The sequence below is a fragment of the Mercenaria mercenaria genome, chromosome 13, assembly GCF_021730395.1.
Source record: "Mercenaria mercenaria strain notata chromosome 13, MADL_Memer_1, whole genome shotgun sequence".
In the NCBI taxonomy this organism is placed as follows: Eukaryota; Metazoa; Mollusca; class Bivalvia; order Venerida; family Veneridae; genus Mercenaria; species Mercenaria mercenaria.
Genome location: NC_069373.1, coordinates 43,943,955 through 43,971,504, shown reverse-complemented (window position 1 = coordinate 43,971,504; position 27,550 = coordinate 43,943,955). Strand labels below are relative to the sequence as shown.

The 27,550-nt window shown below is 35.9% G+C and overlaps 2 protein-coding genes across 2 annotated transcripts; both read left to right on the top strand.

Moving 5' to 3' along the window:
- Nucleotides 1–643: 643 nt before the first annotated feature.
- LOC123528627 (transforming growth factor-beta-induced protein ig-h3-like) lies at nucleotides 644–9,091 on the top strand. Its single transcript, XM_045308490.2, has 6 exons — nucleotides 644–899; nucleotides 4,226–4,440; nucleotides 5,205–5,394; nucleotides 6,426–6,527; nucleotides 7,541–7,651; nucleotides 8,092–9,091. Exons 1-6 carry the CDS (start codon nucleotides 653–655, stop codon nucleotides 8,283–8,285), a joined length of 1,059 nt encoding a protein of 352 aa, XP_045164425.1. The 5' UTR covers nucleotides 644–652; the 3' UTR covers nucleotides 8,286–9,091.
- Nucleotides 9,092–16,115: 7,024 nt separating this feature from the next.
- On the top strand, nucleotides 16,116–26,239 carry LOC123530389 (complement C1q-like protein 2). Its single transcript, XM_053521654.1, has 2 exons — nucleotides 16,116–16,377; nucleotides 24,830–26,239. Exons 1-2 carry the CDS (start codon nucleotides 16,158–16,160, stop codon nucleotides 25,240–25,242), a joined length of 633 nt encoding a protein of 210 aa, XP_053377629.1. The 5' UTR covers nucleotides 16,116–16,157; the 3' UTR covers nucleotides 25,243–26,239.
- Nucleotides 26,240–27,550: the final 1,311 nt, after the last annotated feature.

Sequence of the window (27,550 nt, the reverse complement as noted above, 5' to 3'; positions counted from 1 at the left end):
TCCGCTTCATACACTACAAACGCAGTCACGTGTATTAGGTTATATAATACAGCTAAAGTCATGCGAGTGATCCAAACAAATAATTTACGAAATCTGTATTTTAAAAACGGATCTTTACCAGGCGTTATCTGTAAGATTATCATACATCTTTTTATCTAAACTATTTAACACAATCGAAAGACTTCATACAGCAATGCTTTCAAAAACATTCAACAAATAGGCAAAAGAGTCAGACCCATCTACCGTGAATTTAGCTACCAACGAATAAACCTATATAATGGATTGGGTGCTTTATGTACCGATTAAAAGACCTTTTATAAGACAGATGTTATTATTATGAATTATAGAGTCAATGTGTGTGTGTAGGGGGCGCGGGTAACATATACAAAACAATCGATAGGCAAACGGATAAACGGTACGATCAAGTACGGCCATATCCTTGCAAGGTCAGTAACCTTGGAAGGCAAAAGTGGGTTTACACGCCTAAGTAGCTTTCGTACATTTAATTCTAATTAATTACATGTACATGATATTGTAGGTATCTCCAAACTGAAGATACGGCCGTGTTTAAGACGCACATAAAAACTGTGAAATAGGAAACTTTGCTGAGCGAAGTTGTACACACGCTATAATACAAATCAATATTAGTTATATGGTTCATAAGTTTAGAAACATTGCAAATATGAAAGTCGTAGGGTTGTTGCTTCTTACCGGCTTTTCAGCTGTGTTTGCCAGTGAACAATTATGGATGGAATTGATGTCAGCTCAGATTGTTAATGCCGACGGGGATGTCGCCAATGCCGACAAGAATATACCTCAGCTTGCAACTGACTTGGGACTCAAGACCCTTGTTACACTGGTGAAGAAAGCTGGACTCGTTGATGCACTATCCGGCACAGGTACCGTACCTTTATATATTTGATATTTTCTGTGACAACTGGATTTGGTAGTGAGTAGACGTAATTTGTGAGACACTGTGTGTCTTTGTTCTTTGGGTAAGACTGGTCAGTGGTGGTGCGATGTGAAAAGTTTCGTGTTCAGGTTTTTAAGTTCTGTATGAAATGGTTCAAGTTCTGGTTGTACTTCTCAGTGCTTATCTCGTGTCAATTTATTGTAGCAACACTATTTTACAGTTCCAGACAAAATGTTGCATAATTTATTATGATAATAATCTTTCTGTTTGAGCTATGAATGTACTACTACATGTTTTATATGATTTGTTTCTGAGTTATGCAGAAAGCGAATGTTTTGACGCTATTCCAAGTAATACTTGAGATTTTAGAGACGTTGCGTAACTTGCGAATAAAGAGCGTGCGCACGATGTCCTAATTTATAACCCATGCGTTTGGTTCCCAGCGGTATTGGTATTTAAAGCGTACAGGGAATCAGCTGTATGATGCGTTCGGCTGAGAACAAGAACACTGTTTCTTGTGTAACTACTTTGCATTATAGCAGAAAAATAGAACAAGTTTATAGTCATGTTTATTTAGATTTTTTAGATTTTATTTAGATTATTTACATAACATAATTATATAACACCGCATGTTTATTTCAGGAAATTGTGACGGAGGAAAGTTCCGCCTTTTACCTCAGTGTAGAGACTTGCCTTATACTTATTTGGCTTATCGGGATGACTTTTTTTTTTATAGTGGTCATCCCTCCAGCGGGGACGGACAGTGACAGTTAAATGTTATCATGCTGTCCCAAAACGCCCAAGTTAAATTATTTGGACTGCCCTCAGTGTATTTTTAGCTCCGACACCCTGTTCTGAACTTTTAACTGAGTTTCCGCAAAAAGTCAGTGAACATATAAATTGAGGTACATGTACTCAGTTTTGAATGCTTTTCGCTTCACTCGTGATTGGGTATCAGACTTTAAATGTATGCGACTTTCCATTATTAGCTCATCTGATTTTTTGAAAAAAAATGATGAGTTATTGTCATCACTTGAGCGGTTGTCGGCGTCGGCGTCGGCGTCGGCGTTGCCTGGTTAAGTTTTATGTTTAGGTCAGCTTTTCTCCTAAACTATCAAAGCTATTGCTTTGAAACTTGGAAGACTTGTTCACCATCATAAGCTGACCCTGTATAGCAAGAAACATAACTCCATCTTGCTTTTTGCAAGATTTATGGCCCCTTTTGTACTTAGAAAATATCAGATTTCTTGGTTAAGTTTTATGTTTAGGTCAACTTTTCTCCTAAACTATCAAAGCTATTGCTTTGAAACTTGGAATACTTGTTCACCATCATAAGCAGACCCTGTACATCAAGAAACATAACTCCATCTTGCTTTTTGCAAGAATTATTGCCCCTTTTGGACTTAGAAAATCAGTTTTCTTGGTTAAGTTTTATGTTTAGGTCAGCTTTAATGCTAAACTATCAAAGCTATTGCTTTAAAACTTGCAACACTTGTTCACCATCATAAGCTGACCCTGTACAGCAAGAAACATAACTCCATCCTGCTTTTTGCAAGATTTATGGCCCCTTTTGGACTTAGAAAATATCAGATTTCTTGGTTAAGTTTTATGTTTAGGTCAACTTTTTCTCTTAAACTGTCAAAGCTATTGCTTTGAAACTTGCAACACTTGTTCACCATCATAAGCTGACCCTGTACAGCAAGCAGCATAACTCCATCCTGCTTTTTGCAAAAATTATTGCCCCTTTTGGACTTAGAAATCATTTTCTTGGTTGAGTATTATGTTTAAGGCAATTTTTCTCATAAACTATCAAAGCTATTGCTTTAAAACTTGCAACAGTTTTTCACAATCATAAGTGGACACTGTACATCAAGAAACATAACTCTATCCTGCTTTTTGCAAGAATGATGGCCCTTTTTAGACTTAGAAAATCATGGGTAGGACAATATTTCTATTATACAAAAAAAATCAGATGAGCGTCAGCACCCGCAAGGCGGTGCTCTTGTTAAATTTGTCCTTGATCATAAAATCATTTTATGACAGCCAACAGGTCTGAGACTATACCTGGTATTGAGAGCGATTCTCTTGATCTAAACATTATCTCTCGTTCGAATGACAAAATATCCTCAAATTAGCTTAAGCAATGAAAATCAATAAAATAGATGTTTGAAATGCGTAAATTTATTTCTAATGAAGAAAAATATTCTTATTTTTATGAAATTTTCAAAATCCAAATTATTCGGGAATTTTGTTTAGGCATTAAATAGTTCTTACGCAAACTTTTATAAAAACATGTTTCTGGTAAGTTTTTTTCTTTTCTTTTTTTTTGAAATACCAAGTTGTTTAAATCAGTAATGTAACTGTAATAAAGCAATTATTTTAAGAAAAGATTTCATGGTTTTCAACACTAAGCTAAATCAAGTATTTGGATTGAAGGACATTTTGTCTTCGTTTAGATCGAGAAAATGTCTCCATCCATAGGAAGTCTCCTGTTAATGATAAAGAGCATGTTATTGTTGATTTGTTGATGAGATATGCACTATTTATTTTCTATTCGGTGTTAAGAGTGTGTTTGCTGTATATGCGTCGATCGTTTTAAGAAAGATTATTTAACGCACCGCTAGTTAATGTAGACTAGTAATCTTCATATGACTTTTTATCATACAATCTATATATGAGCCGCACCATTAGAAAACCAACATAGTGCATTTGCGACCAGCATGGACCCAGACCAGCCTGCGCATCCGCTCAGTATGGTCAGGATCCATGCTGTTCGTTAACGGTTTCTCTAAATGCAACAGGCTTTGAAAGCGAGCAGCATGGATCCTGACCAGACTGCGCGGATGCGCAAGCCGGTCTGGATCCATGCTGGTTGCAAATGCAATATGTTGCTTTTCTCCTGGGGCGGCTCATATTTTTTATTTTATGATCAAGTTTTTTTTAAATTCCTATGAAGATACGTTTGACTACATGTTGTTTTGCTTATTTGTTATATCACTTCTCAATGCATTTTGTGTTAAACTGTTGTGTGTTTCAAAATAATTTGCCCGAGTTTCATCTTACATAATGCGTAAATAACTTAGGATAGGTAAAGAGGGTATAAACGAATATTTGAATTGTTGTATATATAGTATAACTACTTGGCTCTTTGGCTACTGATGCATTGAATCATTGACGAACCGTCACATTTTTATTGGGAAGTCTAGGTTGAGGCCCATGGGTCTTCAGTTGTAAGTCCCTTTGGCTACGAAAACCACTTGTGTGTATTACTTTTGTTACCGTCATATATGTGTGGATTTTAACTCTTTTCAGGGCCATTCACCGTCTTTGGACCAACAGACGATGCGTTTTCCAAACTGCCAAAACCTTTCGTAGATTTTCTTTTGAAAAACGTCACAGTTCTTGCAGATATTCTCAAGTATCACGTTGCCAACGGTAAAGTCTTGTCTAAAGATCTAAAGAATGACGAGCTTGTCCCGTCACTGCTAGGTAGCGACATTCGAATCAACATTTACAAAAATGGAGAGGTTAGTACTAACTCTTAACCTATCCTCTTCGAACAGCCCTTTTATGGGACTTGTACACATTTAACCCTTACCCTGCTGAATTTCTTAAATGGACTGGTCCATCATTCAATTTGGGCAGCATCACTTATCATTTAAAGGGGTGTTCACTGAAAATTTACTGACTGAATAGCGAACAGTGCAGATCATGATCAGACGGCACGGATGTGCAGGTTGTTCATGATCGCGAAGGCAGACTCAATCGTGTCCAGCATGACAAAGGTTAAAGAAACTTAAAATGGTTTAGAATGCAAATTAGCGTTTGCTGATGATTGTTGAATATACCGTGACAGTACAATATACTCATAACGATCCAGGAAGCGAAAATCGGATGTTTAGAAGGAGCGTATAATTTTTTGAAGCCTGTATACAATAAAGTTACTGTAGTAACTTCGCTTGCTCTTAAATCTAGTGGATTGTGCCAGGTCTACCAGGTTTGAATCACACGAGGTGCGCAACCACCAAGTATGTTATTGACTGGTTAACCACGCCAGCCGAGTGTGTACAAATCAAGCTAAGGTTACAATGGTCCATCTATTATATACCTACATTAATTTTTTACTTTTATTATCTTAAAAAATGACCATAAATGAATCGCAAAGTCTTCACCGGGTCATGAATATTAATTATATTGGGTAATGAACTGAAACAGGCTAGACCCTTTTGGGGGTTCCTTGACCTCTCAGACAGACAGATATACATGTATATTGTGTATATTAACTTTACAGATTATAACAGCGTCCGGCCGACAAGTTACACTGCCGGATCAAGAAGCTTCTAACGGGGTTATCCACGAGGTTGGCGGCGTGTTATTTCCACCACCGGGTACGATTACATCTGTTGTGAAGAAGTGCCCGGTCTTCAGTACTCTACTCAAGGCTGTTGGTGCTGCGCCTGGAATTGCTGGAACCCTTGATGGTACGTCCAGCACTACTTTTCTCAGTTGAAACGTTTATAAATCTACGCGATAACAGAATTCTGCATTCGTTAATGAACCAATCCAAGTTCGTTTATGTATATCTTGAAACAATTTTCTTATAGGCGTACGTGAAACAACAATGTTTGCAAATCACTTACTGGTTAATCTTCTGAAAATTGTTAAAAACAAACGATGTGAACTGCTGGGCAGAAGTTTGATGATTTTGAAATTTAAAAAATAATTACCGTGTTAATATGCGGACTCACGGAAGCAATAGTATATTAAAAAGAAGAAAAATAATTCTGAGTGAAGGGAGCACTTTTTTTGTAAAAGAAAGGAATGTAGGATATTTTAGTTTAAATTGAAACCAGATATAAATGATAGTATGTTTAATACTTAAGTCTGATTATAGATCTGATGGATATAGACAGTTGAATACTACGATCGAAGCAAAGGTTCTAGGATATCTTTCCTGAAATGGAGGCCATTATTTATTCACTTTGAAATTTAGGCCAGACTTTATTGATTTACTATGAAATTGAGGTCGGAATGCTTATTTACTTTTTCAGCTCCCATCGCCGACCTATTTTTGAGCATGGGATTCATTGCAACTCTAAAATACAAACAGTTACTTTATTGTATTTATAGCACAACTTGCATTTTAAATGCCGTCTAGTTGTACGCAAGAGATTTTTGGTTAGACAGGTGTAATGTGTTATTAGTTCATAGTTCCTGCATTTTAATTACAAACCTTAATCCTGTTTTATCACATGTTTGGCGTGGCGGGAGTGAAATAATGCCATTGCATACATTTGACAATAAACTAGAGCAGGGTCTCGCATTTTATTATTTTATTCAACTCGTTTAATAAATTCAATATGAAAAGATACTCGTGTAATATCCTCTCTCTCTCTCTCTCTCTCTCTCTCTCTCATCACTAACAGATTCGTTGGGCAATCTTTTAACAAATCAGACATTATCCAAGAAACTCAAGATAGTTCGTGTCATGTATGAAGTTACTTGTTTCTAGGTAAAGGACCATTCACCTTGTTTGCTCCCTCGGATAAAGCATTTGCAAAGATTCCCGAGAAGTGTCTTGATGCGCTGCTGAAAAATACCACACTTCTGACAAGTAAGTTCTAGAAGTTATGTGTTCGAATGCCAGACAGGATGTTCCCGTGCTTTCGGTTTTGCTGGAAAAATTGGATTGAAAGATAGCTCGTGGCCGGTAATTTATGAACGAATGCATAAATTTATAGCTGCTATTAAATTACCTAGTGCTTAAAAGTTTAACGTTCGATTTATGTTATTTCTTCTATGGTTTGAAGAATACGGTATGCAAGAAAAGAATTTATCACTTGTTATAGGTTTGGATGTAAGTATTTGGCTCTCAGGAAGCTGATATGCGGTAACTGGACACAGCCTCCCACAACAGTTACATCAGCAGTGTCCACAGTTACCCTTGAGCCACATATATTAATCCGCACCTTCAACCAGTGAAAGAGTCTTATAGTGTCGCTTCTTGCAGATGGACGTATACTTAAGAAATAAAATATTTTTTTTTTCGACGGAATAGGATCGGCAAATCCATGAATCGTGGTTTAAGTCATATACTTGAGGAATGAAAAATTAAGAATATGATTCAGTACATCTTAACTTTTTTTTGTGTGTACATGACTCTTAAATAACACTTGAATCCTTTATGACCATTCATCATAGGATATACATCATAGGATGTATATCCGGTCACGAGCGAGAGATCAAAGCAATTAGCCTACTGGTCATTTGATTTGACCACTAATGACTAACAAAGATTAAACTTATAAACATAAACCATGTTATAATAGTGTAGATTGGTAGTTATGCTATCTGGTAGTAAAAAAAATCATTGTTAATAGCTTTAATTTAAGGATATAAACAAATATATAGACATAGTAGCTTTTACCGTTCGATTGTTAAAACTGACCTGAGTGGTAAAACGACGGAACTTTAGATGATGGTTGTATGAAACTGTACCGTTTTTCACACGAGCCTGTGATAATATAAAATAAAATCATTATTATAATAAATGTTAAAAGGTACCAAATTTCCTTGATTAACCAAATTATATAAGTTAATGCTGAATAATGTTTCTTTTTTTGCCAGAGGTGCTTGAGTATCACGTGGTTCCGTCTACCATGTACAGTGCGGGCCTCTCTTGCGGAGATAAACTCAAGACTGTGGAGGGAGGTGATGTAAAAGTTACTAAAGTGTTTGGTAAGTGTGATCGAAGACTTCTAATCTGTTCGGTGTAACTTGCATGTCGATCATAAAATATCGTCATATGATGATAGTCTGATGTGACTGTTATAAAAACATCTTCATTTATGTCCCCCCCCCCCCCCCCCCCCCCCCCCCCGAAAGGAGGCATATAGTTTGCCATTGGTTAGTTCTTCCGAACGAAACACTTTGCTTTGGAGTTGTATTAAAATTTTATACAGTTATAGAGTATTATCGGACGCACACTAATATTATCTATCCCTCTAGTGTCAAGGTCACAGACAAACCCTCAGTTAGCACAAAAAAAACAAGGGCTTTTAGCAGCTTCCTGGAAATATTTTGTGTTTTAAAGCTAGATATTTCTTTCAGCTGAATGATAATTTATGGTGATGTAAGAATTCTTTAATTCAACTCGCTATCGCTTATTTTAATTTTAGGTCGTACTTGGATAAATAGGTCACGTGTCACATATGCGGACGGCACCACAACAAACGGTGTTATCCACGTGATTAACCGCGTGCTGTTTCCAAGATGTGCGAATGATATCTGCGGGGATGCTTATGCTGATGACGACAACGACAACAAGGAAAACGCAGACGAAAATATCTTCAAGGCTTTTTTTAGCAATTAATGTTTTACAACTTCATCTTAAATCTACCTGCGCTGCCATCTTAGGTTTTACAAAAGGATTTCCGCATTTGAAATACAGTCCACAACTTAAGTTAAAACCATGTCGTAATATTACATTTAATCGTGTAAAAACGTGTCTTGTTTCATAGATGGGGTAGTAAAATTAAAAGGTTGCTAACTTATAAAACATTCGGCATAATAAGTAAAATTTTAGTAACTTTAATAATCTAAATACTGAAATATACTTACTATGATACCCTTTTTGGAATACACTAGTAATACATTCCATCTACCTTTATGTGTATATAGTGCGTGTATTGTAGTTCAGTGTTGTTTGCGTGTGAGGTTGCAGCTCCCTTTTGAATTCTGTGACTGTTTCTGTTTAAACAGACGAGTAGTTGTGTGTCATAAATGTCTATGCAAAAGCCTGCGCACATCTAAATATTTCATAATCGGGCAATCTCTTTTTTACTGAGAAATCCTTTAGTGATCAAAGTGCTTAGAATCTCATATCAAAGTCTCTTACATACAGCTGTTAGTCTTTTTTTCTGCGATATATTTCTTTATGATAACAAGAATGTGCAATTTTGTCAATATACCATCAAAACTCATTTAGAATACATTATTCAATCAAACTGCTTAGAATATCTCGTAATGTAGAGTGATATAAACAGCTGTTATGTTTATTTTCTAATTCTATGATATTTCTTGTGTTTATTTTCTATGATATTTATTTGCGTGTTACTGAAAGATGCATTGATAATTTATACCGTAGCTGTAATTTCTAATAAACGCTCTTAAACTTCAGTATCGTATTTTTTATTAGCTCACCTGTCACAAAGTGACAAGGTGAGCTTTTGTGATCGCGCAGCGTCCGTCTTCCGTCCGTCCGTACGTAAACTTTTGCTTGTGACCACTCTAGGTGTCACATTTTCATGGGATCTTTATGAAAATTGGTCAGAATGTTCACCTTGATGATATCTAAGTCAAGTTCGAAACTGGGTCACGTGCGGTCAAAAACTAGGTCAGTAGGTCTAAAATTAGAAAAACCTTGTGACCTTCCTAGAGGCCATATATTTCACAAGATCTTTATGAAAATTGGTCAGAATGTTCATCTTGATGATGTCTAGGTCAAGTTCGAAACTAGGTCACGTGCCTCAAAAACTAGGTCAGTAGGTCAAATAATAGAAAAACTTTGTGACCTCTCTAAAGGCCATATTTTTCATGGGATCTGTATGAAAGTTGGTCTGAATGTTCATCTTGATGTTGTCTAGGTCAAGTTCGAAACTGGGTCACGTGCGGTCAAAAACTAGGTCAGTAGGTCTAAAAATAGAAAAACATTGTGACCTCTCTAGAGGCCATACTTGTGAATGGATCTTCATAAAAATTATTCAAAATGTTCATCTTGATGATATCTAGGTCAAGTTCGAAAGTGGGTCACGTGTCTTCAAAAAGTAGGTCAGTAGGTCAAATAATGAAAAAACCTTGTGACCTCTCTAGAGGCCATATTTTTCATGAGAGCTTCATGAAATTTGGTCAGAATGTTCATTTTGATGATATCTAGTAAAAAATTCGAAACTGGTTCATGTGCGGTCCAAAACTAGGTCAGTAGGTTTAAAAATAGAAAAACCTTGTGACCTCTCTAGAGGCCATATTTTTCTGGGATCTTTATGAAAATTGGTCTGAATGTTCATCTTGATGATATCTAGGTCAGTTTCGAAACTGGGTCAAGTGCGGTCAAAAACTAGGTCAGTAGGTCAAATAATAGAAAAACCTTGTGACCTCTGTAGAGGCCATATTTTTTTCATGGGATCTGCATGAAAATTGTTCTGAATGTTCATCTTGATGATATCTAGGTCAGGTTCGAAACTGGGTTACGTGCTATCAAAAACTAGGTCAGTAGGTCAAATAATAGAAAAACCTTGTGACCTCTGTAATGGCCATATTTTTCATGGGATATGCATGAAAATTGGTCAGAATGTTCAACTTGATGATATCTAGATCAAGTTTGAAACTGGGTCACGTGCTGTCCAAAACTAGGTCATTAGGTCAAATAATAGAAAAACCTTGTGACCTCTGTAGAGGTCATATTTTTCATGGGATCTGCATGAAAATTTGTCAGAATGTTCATCTTGATATCTAGGTCAAGTTCAAAACTGGGTCACATGCGGTCAAAAACTAGGTCAGTAGGTCAGATAATAGAAAAACCTTGTGACCACTCTAGAGGCCATATTTTTCATGGGATCTGTATGAAAGTTGGTCTGAATGTTCATCTTGATGATAGCTAGGTCAAGTTTGAAACCGAGTCAACTGCGGTCAAAAACTAGGTCACTAGGTCTAAACATAGATAAACCTTTTGTGGGAATGTTCACCATGATGATATCTAGGTCAAGTTCAAAACTGGGTCACGTGCGTTCAAAAAGTAGGTCAGTAGGTCTAAAAATAGAGAAAACCTTGTGACCTCTCTGGAGGCCATTTTTTTCATGAGATCTTCATGAAAATTGGTGAGAATGTTCACCTTGATAATATCTAGGTCAAGTACAAAACTAGGTCACATGCCTTCAAAAACTAGGTCATTATGTCAAATTATAGAAATACCTTGTGACCTCTCTAAAGGCCATATTTTTCAATGGATCTTCATGAAAATTGGTCAGAATAAACGATGTCATACTCAGTTCATGTGGGGACAGGTGAGCGATTCAGGACCATCATGGTCCTCTTTTTACTTACGTTGAATAACCGGCTTTCCCGACACCACTGGAAACAAAACCTGGTGTATTTTTTTATAGGGGTTAACGTCGTAACGATACAATTATAGGTCATATGGCGACTTTCTACATTTCATGGTGGAGGAAGACCCCCAGATGCTCCTCAGTGCATTATTCCACCACAGGCGGGCACCTGGGTAGAAACACCGATCTACCGTAAGCCAGCTGAATGGCTCCTCCTCACATGAGGCTCGGTCACACATCGGTGAGGAAAAAATGATTCCAATTCGTCGACCTTAAACAATCGGCCAAAGAGGCTTACTTATCATTCCGCAGTTTTTCATTCTGATGCTGCTACTACACACTATGATGTGGTCCATCTTAATTCTGATATATGATTCGATGTTATTTGACAGTGGTCACTTGTCGTTTGTTTGTATGTAAGCTTATTTATACAATGTAGTCGTCAACGGTATCCCATTTGGGCGAATCCTCCAAAAGACTGTTAGTAATGTTAGTCGATAAGATAGTGCAAGATACAGAAGACGCTCCAATTCCAGAAGCTTCCCTGGTTCTTTAGCGTGCCAGGTGTAAAACACCCATACGCGTTACTCTTATCCAAGTGTTAATATTTTTTAGTTGGAGTAGGGGCTCGAACTCGCAACATCTGGTTTTGTAGTCAAACAATGTTAACACTGGACCTCTGCGTCCGCTTTCACTTGTCATTTGACAGTGGTAACTTGTCATTGACGAATGATAGCATGTTCAACTGAAAAACATTTGTGTTATCTCAAGCCTGCCTAAAAGGTTTTGTAAATTACTAGTGTTAAACGAGCTATGAATCGTATGAAAAAAGAAATTTGAATTAAAAGTCGAACATAACAAAGAAAATGTCAGGGTTGAACCCTATACCAAAAGAGTTGCATTTAAGTGAAGACACTGCTGGTTACCAGCAAGCTATGTAATTGTAATAGTATTTTATACTACAATTTATACTCGATACATTGCCTTACCTAACTCCATAGTAACAGATGTGTACTCTGTCACTTTATCAACTTTACAGTTTCCTTTAGGGGCCTCCGTGGCCGAGTGGTTAAGGTCGCTGACTTCAGATCACTTGTTTCTCATCGATGTGGGTTCGAGTCCCACTCGGGGCGTTGAATTCTTCATAAAATAATACACGGAGTGGCACCTTGCGTCTTCCTCCACCTTCAAAGTTTGAAAGTCGCCATATGACCTATAATTGTGTCCGGGCGACGTTATTAAAACCCAACAAAACAAAGTATACTTTCGCTTGCTGTATATGCCTCTGAGCAACTTTCCGTGTCATCTTCGCAGTCTGTTTGGTAGATGATAATAGACTATTGACTTTGGTCTGAAGGAATATCCTCAAAGCGGTGTTTGCTTTTTTCAACTATGACTTTTTTCCCAACAATGTTGTCCACTAGGCAGCAATGGTATATTGAAAGTCATCTCGATACTCCAGCGAGTTAAAAACCCAAAACTATTAATATGAGAGGGATTCAACTATGGACCAACACGTTTGTATTTTCTTTGACTACCATGCGTACCGTCTGAGCTATCAAACTTTTCCATCCTATGATGCAGTTTAAGAGTATATATATTATCATACATGTATAACTGCATTTAAATCCTCATAACCGGGAATACTCTACACTAGGGCATACATACAGCTTTTGCGACAAGCGAGATATGCATGCCTTTATACTTATCAAAGCTCACGTACACCTTAGTCAGCTTTATTCTTGATCCGAGTTACCTGTTTATGCTGTAAAACTGTTGAACGATTAAAGCCCAGCCTGAGCCCACCCGACTTCTTTTTGAGAAAACGTTCCGGTTCAGATAACATTTTACTTGACGGATTTTCATGAAAATAAATTGCGTCGAAGACATCAAAATGAGTAGTTTCCTTCGCATAAAGCGTTTGCCATAAATTCTCAGTACTTTTCTCGAACACTTCGCTTAACAGCGAAAGTGTATATACGTTATCTGCATAGTTTTTCTACGGAAGAAGTGTTTTAGAAAAGTACTGAGAACTGATGGCAGACGCTTTGTGCGGAGAAAAATACTGAGAATTGATGGCAGACGCTTTATGCGGAGAAAAGTTACTAAGTATCATTTTGGTGTCCGCGGAAAATATAAGCAAAATGTTACCTGAACCGGGACGTTTTCTGCGTGTCTGAAATCAAAATTCATTTTGGTTGGCCACCCTTGTTTCAGCTGAATTTTTTTTCATTTTTAGCTCGTTTTGGAAAAAGAATCTTCGAGATTTTGTCGTCAAATGATCGTCGGCATTGGTTACATTTTGTTTTCTCAAAATCTACAAAAAATTATAGCTCTGAAACTTAGCACATTTACACCCATTGGGTGACTACGTGTGCCAAGAACCATAGCTCTGAAAAGTATTTGTCAGAATTATGACCCTTTTAGTACTTAAAAATTGATTTTCTTGGTTAAATTGCTTTTTCCAAAAAGCTATAAGAAGTACTGCTTTGAAACTTTGCACACCTGTTTAATATTATTAGATAAATTAGTGCGCCTAAAACAATACTCTAACGTATTTTTGAAAATTATGGCCCGTACTTAGAAAATTTGAATTTCTTTGTTATTTTTTTTGTTTTGTTTAGGTTCACTTAACTTGACTACTGTAAGAATACAAGCTGTGTAACTTTGCAGACTTGTTTACCATCATTAGTTGAGTAAATATGCCAAGAACCTTAAGTCTGATATGCATTTTATCAGAATTATGGCCCATTTATGTACTTGGAAAAAATGAATTTCCTTTTATATAGGTCCACTTGAATTCTATAACAGCTATAGCTTTGAAACGCTCTACACTTACTTACAACAGCTAGCATCATATCTCTATCTATTACATTTTGTCATAATTATAGGCTTTATTAAAACTTAGGAAATCAGCATTTCTTGGTTGTTTTTGTTAAAGTCCACTTTATTGAATACTTATTATAGCTTTGACACTTCATACATTCTGTCATTTAAGAAGGCCAAGAACCATAACTCTTTTCTTGCATGTTGTCCCGCATTTACAGACGAGCGATGGCACCCGCGGGCGGTTCTCTTGTTCATATTTGCTGTGCTGCACATAATCGCTTTGATCAGGGTAAGTTGATGATCGTACTATATTCAAAAACGATGAGCTGGAGTGCGGATTTCTACACATTAAGCACCGCGAATATTTTGTTCATTGGCCGTCCGACGGACGATCTTCTTTCAGTAGAAAAAATGGCGGGGTATCTGTATCAAAGGTCAATATGGTAGTGACCTTTTAAAATGAAAATTGTGGTTGATCAATATTGAAGTACTCTTGGGACCCTATGGATTCCAACTTCTTAGGATTATTGCCTGTGGTCAGTAGTTGACACGCAGTATTGCGGAAGGCCAAGGTTACAATGACCTCGCGACTGAAAACAATATCTATTGAGTAACTGAAAATTACATACTCCGTTTCGTCCGATAAGTTATAATGTTTGGGAGAATATATTGTCTTTCACAAACAATTCACGTTTATTTATTATTTTATGGTATTACATACAAAAATATAACAAATTTATCAGCTAGGAAAACAGAAGGACATGTTAGTGTACTTCAAACAAGGCGGTGTGAGAAAAAAAATCAAATAAGACAATCTCGTGACTGATTATATCTACAAAAGAATGCAGTTGACAAACATTAAAATAACTTCCTTACCATTGAAAAATACTACGTTTTTTTAAAAAGTTGTTTAAGCGTTTCGTTGCAGCATATTTACGAACAACAATGTTTTGTAGAGCAATGAGCAACCTTCGCGTAATTGCAAACTGTGTCCTTTTTACCGAAATTATTATCTAAGGCCATGATGGAATTATTATTTTTTTTTATTGAAACATCCTTCAAGAAATATTAAATATATAATCTATCGTATTTAAAGAAAAATATTTTAACGTTAAACGTTTTATTAAACATTGCTCTCATATTTGATTCACATAAATCTGAAATGTAGTCGTTTCCACGAAGTCTATTAACAACAGCACAACAACAACGATACTGCTACTGCTGCTGCTGATGATGATAATAATGATAATGACCGTATTTAACCAGGGAATTTATCTGAACAAGTCAATCTTCCGTGAGTCTTCAACAATTATATGCGTTTACACAAAATATATTACAAAAAGCACAATAATAAATAAGCTCAACAGTCTACCATGCAGCTACGTTGCTCCGATGAAAGTTTTAAATGTCATTCCAAATATTACTGATAGGTTTCGGCATATAGACAAAGACGAAGATGACAGAATGAAAATGTTAAGGAAGCTCAGAATCTTTTTTCTGTGTGTTTACTGCTTTTTTGAATTTAATGCGTTCGGGAAATGTCACATAATTTAGTTCCGAAACCAGGTTAAGTGTTTGACTTTATTTTTTATGCGTCACATAATCTCGTTACATAAACGTTTAGAGAAAGCGTTTTATACGTGACAAAAGGTACAAAGGGGAGGAAATCTATACTAGTATTAGAATTTCAAATAAAGCGTGCTGTCAATATAATACCATATAAATTTTCCCGAGAATTGATTGAAATTTTACTCATCTGATATATATGGAAATATACAACAGATCAGGATTCTGGATACTTTATCATCTTTCCGAAGATAAGCCTCGAATCTTAATCAAATTCCTGTACCCTAAAGTGTCAGAAAATCCTGGACCCCACAACCATCGGAAAATCCTGGAACCCAATCACTGTCTGAATTCATATTCAATCAAAATGGTAGTTTAACATCGAAAATAATTAACAGTTTTATAAGGGAAAACAGTAAGGCGTTGAATTCATGTGAGGAAGCCATCCAGCTGGCTTACGGAAGGTCGGTGGTTCTGTCCAGGTGCCCGCTCGTGATGAAATAATGCACGGAGGGGCCTTTGGGGTCTTACTCCACCATCAAAGCTGGAAAGTCGCCATATGACATTAATTGTGTCGGTGCGACGTTAAACTTGTGACCCAACAAAGAAAAAAGAAAACAACAAGAGACTGATTTGAAAATGTTCCAAATCCACAAGTAACATACTGTAATTTTGTTGGCCTACTATTGACTTTCCTATAAACGTTACAAAATTTTACGTTCCTGACAGTTTGATACTTTGAAAGCATGGCATTCTTTTGGATAGAAATTGCTGTTCTGAGTTTGTTGTTGGTGATCGGATCTAATGGTGTTAAAGAATCTGTTGACGGCTTAAGTAATTCTGAGACTCAAAGCTTGTTACAGATAATAATTAGTGAGGTAAAACAGCGGGAACGACTTGCCGTAAAGGTTGAGGAACTTCAAGATAAAAATAGGGTTGTAGAAGCCCAGTTGAACAACTTAACAGGTGAGTCTGTTTGTGCAGAAATTAATTTAAAGTTGCGTAAGCAATTCGCTCACACTTATAAGGCACTAGCCTTAAGGACTGAGCATACGGCAATAAAGAGAGAGAGAGAGAGAGAGAGAGAGAGAGAGAGAGAAGAAAAATATGTATCAGGAAATTAGTGAAAATTTAAATATGAAAGCTTTGAAACTTAATTTCTGATAAACTATATGTTATGAAAATAATGAGAATTTGTTGATTTTACTAATTTTTACAATAAAATTAAAGCGTTTGTAACGTTTTAAGAGAGGGAAATTGCCTTAAAGTGGAATAGTACCTTGTATTTTTTTTACAACCTGCATATGATTTTGATATCATATTAAAGTAGAAGTTATCCCCGGCATGAATGTGTAACTGTTTTCTTGGTTACTAATGAAACGTTTTGGCTTTGACATCGCAAACATTACCATGCACGTCTGTTTTGGCGCCACGTTAAAAGGCGATAAAAACCGGTTTATTTTCTCTCATTTGTTTATTTTTCAATTTACGGCAATGAAATTTACATCTTTATGTGTATTATACAAAGGTCTACGGCGCTGGATGCTATTTGTCACTTCTGTTTTCAAAACGATGGAAAAAATGAAGAAAAACGACATCCTCAAAATTTTAGTTTTATTGAAAAAATTAGACACTTGTTTAAATAACGGGAAAACGTCTCGAAATTTTTTTGCCAAAATTTTATATATTCAAGATAAAATTATGTTTAATAAAATTTCAAAACCTTTTGTACTTTAACCATCTAGTATTCTTTTTAATCACTGATTTTGTTCCCTATCTGACGAACAAAAGTGACGTCTTTGAAGTGCGTTCCTACATACAACGCGGGTATGGTTTCATAAGAATATTCTATACACATGTCTTTAAAAAGGCATATATGCACTGAATATTCCCCTATAAATGTACTTCATTTTTTCTCAATTCCTAATTGTTTTATAATAAAAATATTTCATGAATGAATTTTATAACAATTCTGTTTCCAGATCTTGTTTAATCTGGCAAAAATGTGCCGTCATTTAGGCAATAAAAGTCATTTGAAAATATACCATTTTTTTCATTTTTTACGAAAAGAAAATTGTTCGAAAATTTTAATAGCTGAAGAATGTAAGCTTAAGAACGTTAAAGAAGGACCTCGAGCCCGCCCGCCCGCTCCGCTCAGTAGTGAGAGCGCAGATCTGCGGATCGCGGGTTCATGCATTTGAGCCCTGAGCGAGGCGTACGTTCTCTGTGACGATAAGATTAAAGACAGTGTCTGAAATCATTCGTCCTCCACCTCTGGTTCATGAGAGGAAGTTGGCAGTTACTTAGCGGAGAACATGTTTGTACTGGTACAGAATCCAGGAAGACTATTTTGGTAAACTGTCCGTCGTTACATAACTGAAATACTGCTGAAACACTCAAGACAAACAAACAAACTTCGGGCCGTTTTTACATTAAATAGACAAGTGTGCCATTTTTACTAAAAATCTTAAAAATAGATATTTTTGAACTTTTTTTGTTTTGTTTTTGGTTTTTTTTTTTTTTTTGGCGTGGGGTTGGGGATGTGGTATGCAGTTGGGGAATAGTCACACTGTCACAGTTTGATCATGCGGTGGCATTTAATAGTAGAGGAAGACCCAAGGTGCACCTCTAGGCATTGTTCCAGGCATGGGCACGCCGACATTCCATATAGATATGCCACACGTACGGTTTATGAGCATGAAGAATTCAAACATCTCATGTGAGGTTTCGAACCTTTACCATTCGGCTATGGCCTTTTGTGAAATTATGTAGACAGTGCAAAAGTATGAATAAAGTATACCATGAAAGTGTTACTAAATATAATGGGCGCATTTTATTGTTTTGACCGATTGTGTGATTTGATTAATAAACTTTCTCTCATTAAAGGCACTGACCTTCAAAGTTTGACTAAAAATAATCTTTCTTTAAAATTAAAGTTTGGTCATATAATGAACATTAAAATACGAGTTTTTGTTTCTAAACTATCTTTAATTTGCTCAATCAAGAAAAAAAAAGATGCCAGAGTCGGGAATCGAATATGGCCGTCACGACAATAAAATTTTTCCTGTTGCCACGGAGGAATATTTCTTGCATACCAGACGGGGATTTCCGGTATTTTTACCAGTGCTGGAAAAATCCATCTTACACCCCGGAGTGTAAGATGACTCTCGTGCTTTAAATGACGTATTACGAACTACATATATGTAGAAGATTTATGTAGTTATTTATATCTTATTTCGAAAAACGGAATAAAAATCCAATACCTTGACAGTTCCTCTTTGTTCCTGATAGTATATTTCTCGATTCAAAACATTTTATTTTATCAAAAATTCATAGCGTTACGCCGGAACTGATAAAACAAAACCAGAACTTAACATTGTTATTTGTCTCTGAAACATCATGACGTCTTTCCTGTTTACGGATGTTGATTTCCGCCGCTTTGTTTAAAGGTCCAATACTAAGGAAAGTGAACATTTTAATTTCTTTTAAAAAGCACAGAAACTATTTCATTTTATTGGAAAATGAAAGTTGGTATGTAGAAATTCGAAATAAATCGCAGTATATGTACAATTATTTTTCTATGAAGTATGAAGAAAGTTAAAAAGACCCGGGGGTCATTCTGTCGATTCATTGAAATTTCAACATAATACACGTACATTTCTTTGAGTTCTAAAGACCTTCTGTAAATTTTGACCTGCCAATCTTCATTATTTAGTGTCTTGCAGAAGTCTGTGCACTGGCTATGAAAAAAATTGCCAACTCACTTTCCCTTAGTAGTGGACCTTTAAGGTTAGAGATCACCAATTGTTTTCCCATAGACTTACATTGTAACATTATGGCGTGTACGGCCTTCCATACATCGAAACATGTATATCTAATTACAAGTTTTTCAAGAACTATCTTGGTTCTACCAAAATATCGGACGAAAAACATATGAATAGTGATACTTTATTTAAGTAATTTTCGTGTGAATGAGATGACCCCCTGTTTATATCATTGACATGGCGGGAGAAATTCGTTTGATAAAACTTTTTTCAATACACATAAAATGTAATAATCACTTCCTGGGTTTGTTTACGTGACTGACCAATCAGAACGCCGTTCGACTGATTTTATTCTTATTATTATATCTTGATATCGGTATGCAAGAAAAAGATTCTGTCACTGGTTATAGGTGGACATGGGAATATCCGGCTCTCAGGTAACTGTTTAGGCGGTAACTTGGTAGGAACCTTGTTACCGCTTAAACAGTTACCCTCGAGGCCGGAAATTCCCATCTGCACCCATAACCAGTGAAAGAATCTTATAGTATACAACGATATTTATAATTAGACAGTTTACATCGAGTAAAACGTTACAAACGCTTTTCAATTTCCTGTGTAAAAATTAGTAAAAACAACCAATTCTCATGTTAGAGTCAGAGGTTAGAGATACTGTAATTTTTTTTTTTTCAGAAAGTGCTATCAAAGAGGATTGATTTTATGGGCAAGTGCTTTATATTTATGACTCTAACGACTGATGCCAGTCTATCGTTGATAAACAACAACAGCAACAACAAAACATATGTAATTTATCCCTATAATGAAAAATAGTAATTATAATTTATATACGTTCATTGTTCTCAAATCGTGACAGATCATATTAAAATAACCCTTCATTTCGATAAAAGATGTTTTTCAATCACTAAGGCGAATAAGATCAGATAAGATGACAACTTTATTTTCTGAAGGTTATATATTAAACGTACACTGAATACAAATATCATACAACTTATTTACAAGTATCATACAACTTATTTCCAGTATGGCCTTCAATTAAATTTCAGATACATTCATACATTTACACAATCATACAGTCAATTTATAATCAAACACTTATATAAAAATACACACATCAGAATAAGTATAGCAGTAGTAACCATCTCAAAAGAAGTAGAATTTGACTGTCACAGTCCCCGCATATATGCATTTGATGTTCACCAAATTTTACATTAAAAATGCATATGTAACAATACCTGCATGTATATAACAGACAACTTGCCATATATTTTTACCGCAAAATTGGATAAGGTTATCCTATTTGTTTCATCACATTGCAATATCAATCGATAACAAACATTCGGGTTTTAAAAATTCAATCCCTTGCGAGATATTTCATGAAAATCTACCTATTGCAAACCTGGCGCAAACATTTACCGTGCGTCACAAAGATTAATTCACAACAATTAAAACGAGCGAAAAGGAAAGTCTGTCCCATGAAATGATATATTCCAGAGTTGGATTATAAGATAATACACTTATTATTATTATTGTTATTATTATTATCAACCGAATTATTCAACATTCACGCTCATTTGAAACATAATAACAATAATGCAACAAAATTCTTGTTATTACAAGTAATAAGCTGCAAAAAAACTATTGTAGCAAGAGAAATTTCTTTAAAGCATGCTTGAACGCAGATATATTATTATTAAGTGAAGTGAATATGTGTGCAGCTTTGTTACTAAACTAGTTCGTTTTAGGTTTAACAAAAGAAAGATCCTTGTATTCGGATGAACGTAGACTATAATGATCATTTCGAGCAAAATGTATTACGAAATGAGGGCATTTAATCTTTCCAACTCACCAGTTACGACATTATCACCAATAATGAGTTTATTGGAATATTATATGGTTGTCTTTCCTTGTCATTATTATTGATGTTCTTTAAATTAGAGAGAAAATATAACAACACTAAAACATGCATGTTGTATTATGAGGCATATATTACATTAAACCACAGCTGAAAAAATGACTGAATGCAACCTGAAGATCATGATGTGTGCTGATATTGGAGACAGTATAGTTGTTTTGGTTGTTTTAAAATAGAATTAAAACACTTTAATTTCATTGTAAATATTCTTTTGTGGTTGCTTTTAGTTTAAGAACTATTCTGAAGTGTCTTTTATCTATGTAATTTATGTATATATTCATAGCCTGCTTTTACCAAGATGAGATCTCATTTGAAAAAAATATCACCTGCCAAGGTCACAGGTGCCTGAACATGGCCTGATCAATAACTTGAGAACCACTTGACCCAGAATGTTGAAACTTCATAGGATGATTGGACATGTAGGGTAGATGACCCCTATTGATTTTTGAATCACTTGATCAAAAGTTAAGGTCAAAGGAACCAGAACATTGAAAACAGTTTCCAACCAATAACTTTAGAATAATTTGATCCAGAACCTTCAGTCACGATGATAGGAATTACAAAGTAGGTGACCCCTAATATTTCTAGGGTCACTTGACGTAAGGAAAAGGTCAAAGAGGCATAGAGATAGAAAAACTCTTCCTGATTAATAACTTGAGAATCACTTGACCCAGAATGTTGAAACTTCATAGGATGATGGATTGGAGTAGATCTATGACTCCTGTAGATTTTGGGCTCACTAGATTAAAGGTCAAGGTCACAGGGGCCTGAACATGGAAAACGGTTTACTTGAGAACCACTTGACCCAGAATCTTGAAACTTCATAGGGTGATTGGACATGCCAAGTAGATGATCCCTATTGCAGCCAACCTTTAGTGTCTCTTTGTCTTTCGCTTCTATCCTCTATTGACTTCTTGCCTATTACGACTATACATTGGGGGAGACATGGGTATCTTCTAGTTTGAAAATTAATTGCCCTCCTTCGAAGGATGGAGGGGTATATTGTAAATATTATTGTTTGATCATAGATGTCGGTGGGTCTGTAGACCAATCGGTTTCCGGATGATAACTGGAGAACGCTTGGGCCTAGGATCATGAATGTTGATCGGGAGATTTGTCATGCCCAACAGATGGCCTCTATTGATTTTAAGTTCAGTAAGTCAAGATCACATTGACAATAGAACTTTTTTTGCCAGAAAACTAGATAATGCTTTGGTCTAAGATCACATTTGGTACGGTAGTCATTTAAGACTGGTAAATGACCCATAATTATTGATTTAAAATCAATACGTCAAATGTCAGTGACCAAATAGTTTCTGTTCCTTATCAGTTACTTCATGCAAGTGTTCTACAAGCTTTTGTATAACATCACATAATTATCAATAAGTCCATTACCTTTGCTCACATTTACTGTTCCAGTAAAGGCAGAGTGTTTTCCCATTGATTTGTTAAAAATGCTTATAATTCAAAAAAGATTTTGAGCAAGATTAACCAAACCTCACAAAATTTTCAATAGGCACATGAGCTTTGCTCATATGTTATTTTATCCCCTTTGACAGAGTCAAAGCAGAGTTTTAACCCTTGATTTGGTAAAAAAATGTTGGAAATGCTTATTAATCAAAAGTAGTTTAAAACCCTAGAATCACCAAACTAAAGCTAACTGTTCATGCCCATTACCAGAAGCTGTCAACCACTGCCCACATCAGTTTTCTCAGTGCTTTGATTAAATATTGTTGCCATCCATGTATCATGTATTATGTCTTAGTTATATGAATGTATTGTCTCATGTTTTTGTATGTGTACAAACTGAGAGTTATATGAAATAAACTTTGAAGACAAAAATGGTTGACTAACCTGTTTAATTTATTTCCGTTTGACATGTGTATATGTTGATGATATTATAAAACATATCTAGCGCCAGATAAAATACAGTTTTTGGTTGATTTTCAGCTCACCTGTCACAAAGTGACAAGGTGAGCTTTTGTGATCGCGCAGCGTCCGTCGTCCGTGCGTCCGTCCGTTAGTTCGTCCGTAAACTTTTGCTTGTGACCACTCTAGAGGTCACATTTTTTATGGGATCTTTATGAAAGTTGGTCTGAATGTTCATCTTGATGATATCTAGGTCAGGTTCGAAACTGGGTCATGTGCCATCCAAAACTAGGTCAGTAAGTCTAAAAATAGAAAAACCTTGTGACCTCTCTAGAGGCCATATTTTTCAATGGATCTTCATGAAAATTAGTCAGAATGTTTATCGTGATGATATCTAGGTCAAGTTTGAAACTGGATTAAGTGCCGACAAAAACTAGGTCAGTAGGTCAAATAATAGAAAAACATTGTGACCTCTCTAGAGGCCATATTTTTCAAGGGATCTGTATGAAAGTTGATCAGAATGTTTATCTTGATGATATCTAGATCAAGTTTGAAACTGGGTTAACTGCGGTCAAAAACTAGGTCAGTAGGTCTAAAAATACAAAAACCTTGTGACCTCTCTAGAGGCCATACTTTTGAATGGATCTTCATGAAAATTAGTCAGAATGTTCACCTTGATGATATCTAGGTCAAATTTGAAACTTGGTTACATGCCGACAAAAACTAGGTCAGTAGGTCAAATAATAATAAAAACCTTGTGACCTCTCTAGAGGCCAAATTTTTCATGGGATTTGTATGAAAGTTGGTCTGAATGTTCATCTTGATGATATTTAGGTCAAGTTTGAAACTGGGTCAACTGCGGTCAAAAACTAGGTCAGTAGGTCTAAAAATAGAAAAACCTTGTGACCTCTCAAGAGGCCATACTTTTAAATGGATCTTCATGAAAATTGGTCAGAATGTTCATCTGTGTGATATCTAGGTCAAGCTCGAAACTGATCATATGCCGACAAAAACTAGGTCATTAGGTCAAATAATAGAAAACATTGTGACCTCTCTAAGGGCCATATTTTTCATGGGATCTGTATGAAAGTTGGTCTGAATGTTCATCTTGATGATATCTAGGTCAAGTTCGAAATTGGGTTAACTGCGATCAAAAACTTGGTCAGTAGGTCTAAAAATAGAAAAACCTTGTGACCTCTCTATCTAGAGGCCATATTTTTCATGAGATCTTCATGAAAATTAATGAGAATGTTCACCTTGATGATATCTAGGTTAAGTTTGAAACTGGGTCACATGCCGACAAAAACTAGGTCAGTGGGTCAAATAATAGAAAAACCTTGAGACCTCTCTAGAGGCCAAATTTTTCATGGGATCTATATGAAAGTTGGTTTGAATGTTCATCTTAATGATATTTAGGTCAAGTTCAAAACTGGTTCAACTGCGGTCAAAAACTAGGTCAGTAGGTCTAAAAATAGAAAAACCTTGCGACCTCTCTAGATGCCATACTTTTGAATGGATCTTCATGAAAGTTGGTCAGAATGTTCACCTCAATGATATCTAGGTCAAGTTCAAAACTGGGTCATATGCCGACAAAAACTAGGTCATTAGGTCAAATAATAGAAAAACCTTGTGACCTCTCTAGAGGCCATATTTTTCAATGGATCTTCATGAAAATTGATCAGAAATTTTATCTTGATGATATCTAGGTCAAGTTCAAAACTAGGTCACATGAGCTCAAAAACTAGGTCACTATGTCAAATAATAGAAAAAACGACGTCATACTCAGTTCAAAACTGGGTCAATTGGGGACAGGTGAGCGATTCAGGACCACCATGGTCTTCTTGTTTTTTTGCAGCCGAGACATCCAACAACAAGAGGCAGGTTGCTTTTTCTGGTAGAATCGGCAGACATATACCGTTATCTGAAAAGGGGGAGGTTGTGAAGTTTGGCGTTGTCACAACCAACATAGGAAATGCATACAGCACAACAACTGGAATATTCCGCTGTCCCGTAGCTGGGTTGTATCTATTTTCCTGCAATGTCCTAGGGGACAAAATTGGATGGGTGACACTATATGTTTATAAGAATGGAGTACAGATTGCACGGCCTTACACAGGAGTTGGTATTAAGGAGCATGAGTCCGGATCGGATAGCGCTGTAGTTCATGCTGAAGCTGGAGACGAAATATACTCAACAGATATTGGTGGAACATCTGCCTACCTTGACACTATGTCAAGATTTTCTGGAGTTCTCCTTAATGCCGACTGAGTGAATTCAAAAAGGCAGATTGAAATACATATCAGAACTCTTTACTGCCTTCACTGCACTGTAATACATACTTATTTTTTCTGTATATTATTATGTCATATCCGTAGGACAAACTGACAATTGAAAATTCAGTTCGTTATTGCAGCAATTAAAACGTTTTCAGTTTAGTTGTTCGGTATTTTTAGGACAAACTTAGCCAGGTTTGGCATCTTGAAAACTCTCTTTCGCCAAAACAACAAAACCAGAAATGTACAGACCCATATACTTTTTTTTAAAATTAATTAACCGAATTTGTACCCAAAATTGTTTTATAACAATAGTAATTACATGTTTTAAATTTAGACAAGTCAAAAATGATAAAATTATCTTGGGCTGCAAGCGTAATCATTGACACGAACAATTTATTTGAACTTTTCGAACTTCACAAACTGTGTCTAAATTTGTGAGGAGTGGCTGTGTCCATTAAGTAAATAATCGTTCATTATGTGCAATTTGTGAAATATGTTGACAAATGAGCCGCGCCACGTGAAAACCAACAAAGTGGCTTTGCGACCAGCATGGATCCTGGCCAGACTGCGCGGATGTTGGTTTTCTCATGGCGCGGCTCAAATATAGATTTCTTGGTGACAAATTCAAAGGCTATCCACTTAAAGTAATGAACCCATAATGACAATCGGCAGTTTCCGCACGAGTTCGTATTTTCGTCTGTTATTTCCGGGTATTTGTCGGTCGTAAATAAAGCCCATACCAACAATGATTTCCCTTACAACCAGTAAACAGTTTTCACAGCTTCTCGGACTACATGCGTCTACTTAATTTTCAAAACCACACACAAATGTCTGTAATCAGACACTTAAGCTGTTGCTTTCGGCTCTGATCCTTTTTCAGGCATTATCTTATGTACCATGTATCATGAATTGTAAATATTGCAATTTTGTTTGAAATAAACTATGTTTAAACTAATCAGACACTTGAAATAAATGTATTGCAATATTAACGTGACTATATGTGTATCATTACAAACCATCTGCAATATATGTCTTATATCTAGTTTTCAATTTACAAAACTGGCTTGAACTTTCTGCTCTTCCGATCGCGAAATCTGATGACGGATAAGCATAATTTGCCAATTTTCAAATCGCTGCAGAAAATTTCCTGCAAATAATAGTATATATGCTACGCGGTCTCCTACTCCGGTAACTCTGTACAATTTGAAAATATCTGCCATCCATACCGCTTTTTTCACTATTCCAATTTTCCTAATGCCCCTGTCAAAACGACAGCTCCACTTTAAGCTAGCTCAACGAAGGCGTGTATTCGCATCTGCAAGTCACTACGTCATAATTTCCATTCTATACATAGAGCGTGACGTCACACATTCCGTCAGTTCGACAGTATGAAAGCGCTACCGTAGTGTACACAATGCATAATTTCAAGATCAAGGCTACTAAACTAATTTCCACTCAATAACTGAAACTCAATTCTTGCCACTGAAACTTCAGTTCTAGCAATTAGTTTTATTTCAAAATACAAATATACACTCTGTAAACTGCATCTTGTTTGTAAATTCATCCGGGACATTCCGACACTCGCAGCGGTAAATTGTTTACTGTCTCCTTCATATACCAAAACTACATATGGTAAAAACGTATTCGAACGGATAACACCGATTGACCACAAAAGCATATGATATCACTTTTGAAAAGACTTTATAGAAATTGATATCTGTCTTTTTTATTTTTATGCCGAACTATATTTTTTTTGAAACAATCAAATGTTTTCCGTTTGTTTACCTAAAAAAAGTCACTGGAATAGATGTAATTTAAACAAGAAATATCTTTAAAAAAGATGGTCGGCGTGATGTAACTGAAGCACAAGTTATATATGTGCAGAAACCTGTATTATAAATCTTTTGCCAATGTTGAAAGGGGCCTCTGTGAAGTTTTGTATAAATGAGGACAGTAGTTCTGAAGAAGACTGTGTTTAGAACACGACGGACACCTAACAATCACAAAAGCTCACTTTGAGCCTTTGGTGCTTAAAAGATGATAACACTAAGCAAACAATATTGAAATACGTTCTATACTTTATTTCTGGAATTGTTGGAAGCAACATGAATCCTTACCCTACTTCAGCTTATTATCAAATTTGTCTATCATTCAGAATATGTACAGTACTGTTTTCACCGGAAAGATTAACTTAAAATTTAGAGTCTAAACTTTAACAGTATCGGACATGTTGTTGCAGGTTAGTAATGATTTGCACTGGTTAGAAATTGTTGCTGTAATGCAGGGTAAGAGTTAATGAC